The sequence below is a fragment of the Lachnellula hyalina genome (genome assembly GCF_007821495.1).
Source record: "Lachnellula hyalina strain CBS 185.66 chromosome Unknown contig00346, whole genome shotgun sequence".
Classification (NCBI taxonomy): Eukaryota; Fungi; Ascomycota; class Leotiomycetes; order Helotiales; family Lachnaceae; genus Lachnellula; species Lachnellula hyalina.
This window is the reverse complement of record NW_022157460.1, coordinates 6168-7586: the sequence shown is the minus strand read 5'-3', so window position 1 is coordinate 7586 and position 1419 is coordinate 6168. Positions and strand designations below refer to the sequence as shown.

Sequence of the window (1419 nt, the reverse complement as noted above, 5' to 3'; positions counted from 1 at the left end):
AGTTTATAAAAGTAGTTATAAATTAGTTTTATATAAAAGTTTTATTATAAATCTAATAGAAAACTAATAATATTTATTATATTTAATATTTTATTTTAATTAAAAATAGAAACACCCCCTCTTGCGTGCCGCAACGACAGGGTTCCTCAGGCGGTAATCACCCTCGGCTCACCTTCGGTGGCTCGAGCCCACTGTTCTCGGAACACGTCATCTCTAGAATAATCTCGACCGGAAATTCCAGCGTCAAGTGCAATATCGCAACTGCACCATCGCCCTCAATAGCGGAGGAATCAATATGGCATCTCTGCGGGACGCTAGAAAACTAGTCTGTAGCTTCTGTTGGCAAAACTTCTTCAATGCAGAACAGTTCCAGCTCCTTTGCTTATGTCGATGCGCGGGTACCCGCTGTGACAATGGTATCAGTTGCAAGATGACCGTGCAGCAGATAAATGAGTCAGCAAGCAATGGCTGCAACTGGTGCTCGTACATCTGGGCTTTCACGTCGAGCGGAGAAGAAACCAGGGATCCGGGCGATGTTTTATCCATATATCTCTGCAATTTTCATGCAGATTACTCCACGCCTACCGGGAAGAACGCATTTTACCTGAACATGGAATGGGTAACCCAAAAAAGCGCTAGAGACCTCGGCTGGGCTCTTAGGCTTCATGCTTTTACCAACCCCACGAATCTTGCAGCTCCATTTGTCACAGCACGAAAACTTCAAACTGAGGTGTATTCAGATCCATCAAGAAATCAGATTCAGCACTGGCTTGCCGAATGTGCCGATCACAAACAATGTTCTGGGCAGGTTGAAACGATTCTCCCTACACGAGTTATAGAGGTAGCTCCTGCGGGCTCTTCCGACAGACCTCGACTTCTTGTCACTGCCGGCAAGAAAGGAAGATATGCAACTCTCTCGTACTGCTGGGGCAGTAACTCATACGGAGTACTCAACCAGTCTAACGTGAATAAATATATCCAAGACTTGTGCTTGGATGCGCTTCCCCAGACGCTTCGCGATGCTATCGCCGTTACTAAAAGCATATCCATTCCCTATCTTTGGGTAGACGCCTTGTGCATACTTCAAGATTCCGACGATGATAAATCGCATGAATTGTCTATGATGTAGCGAGTATATAGAGATTCTTTGGTTACTATCGTCACTGCAAACTCCGAAGGGGTCACACATAGGTTCTTACAACCGCGGAAGACGCGCTTAGAATCCTTCATTCTCCCGTTTCGTCTCTCTGAAAACCAGTTTGGGACAATGTCAGTGCAGGAACTAGAGGCAATGGAATATAACGAATCTTTAGAAGCCATTAACAAAGGGGCTTGGACATTGCAAGAGAGTCTGCATACATATAAACATCTGATCTATTCATCGCACACCTTACAATGGCGCTGTTATTCCGGTGTATG

At 44.9% G+C, this 1419-nt stretch overlaps 1 protein-coding gene across 1 annotated transcript; it reads left to right on the top strand.

Annotated features, from left to right (window-relative positions):
• Positions 1–430: 430 nt before the first annotated feature.
• LHYA1_G009244 (uncharacterized protein) lies at positions 431–1129 on the top strand (the record flags this gene model as incomplete). Its single annotated transcript, XM_031154147.1, has 1 exon — positions 431–1129. The coding sequence occupies one exon, from the start codon at positions 431–433 to the stop codon at positions 1127–1129; it is 699 nt and encodes a 232-aa protein (XP_031000918.1).
• Positions 1130–1419: the final 290 nt, after the last annotated feature.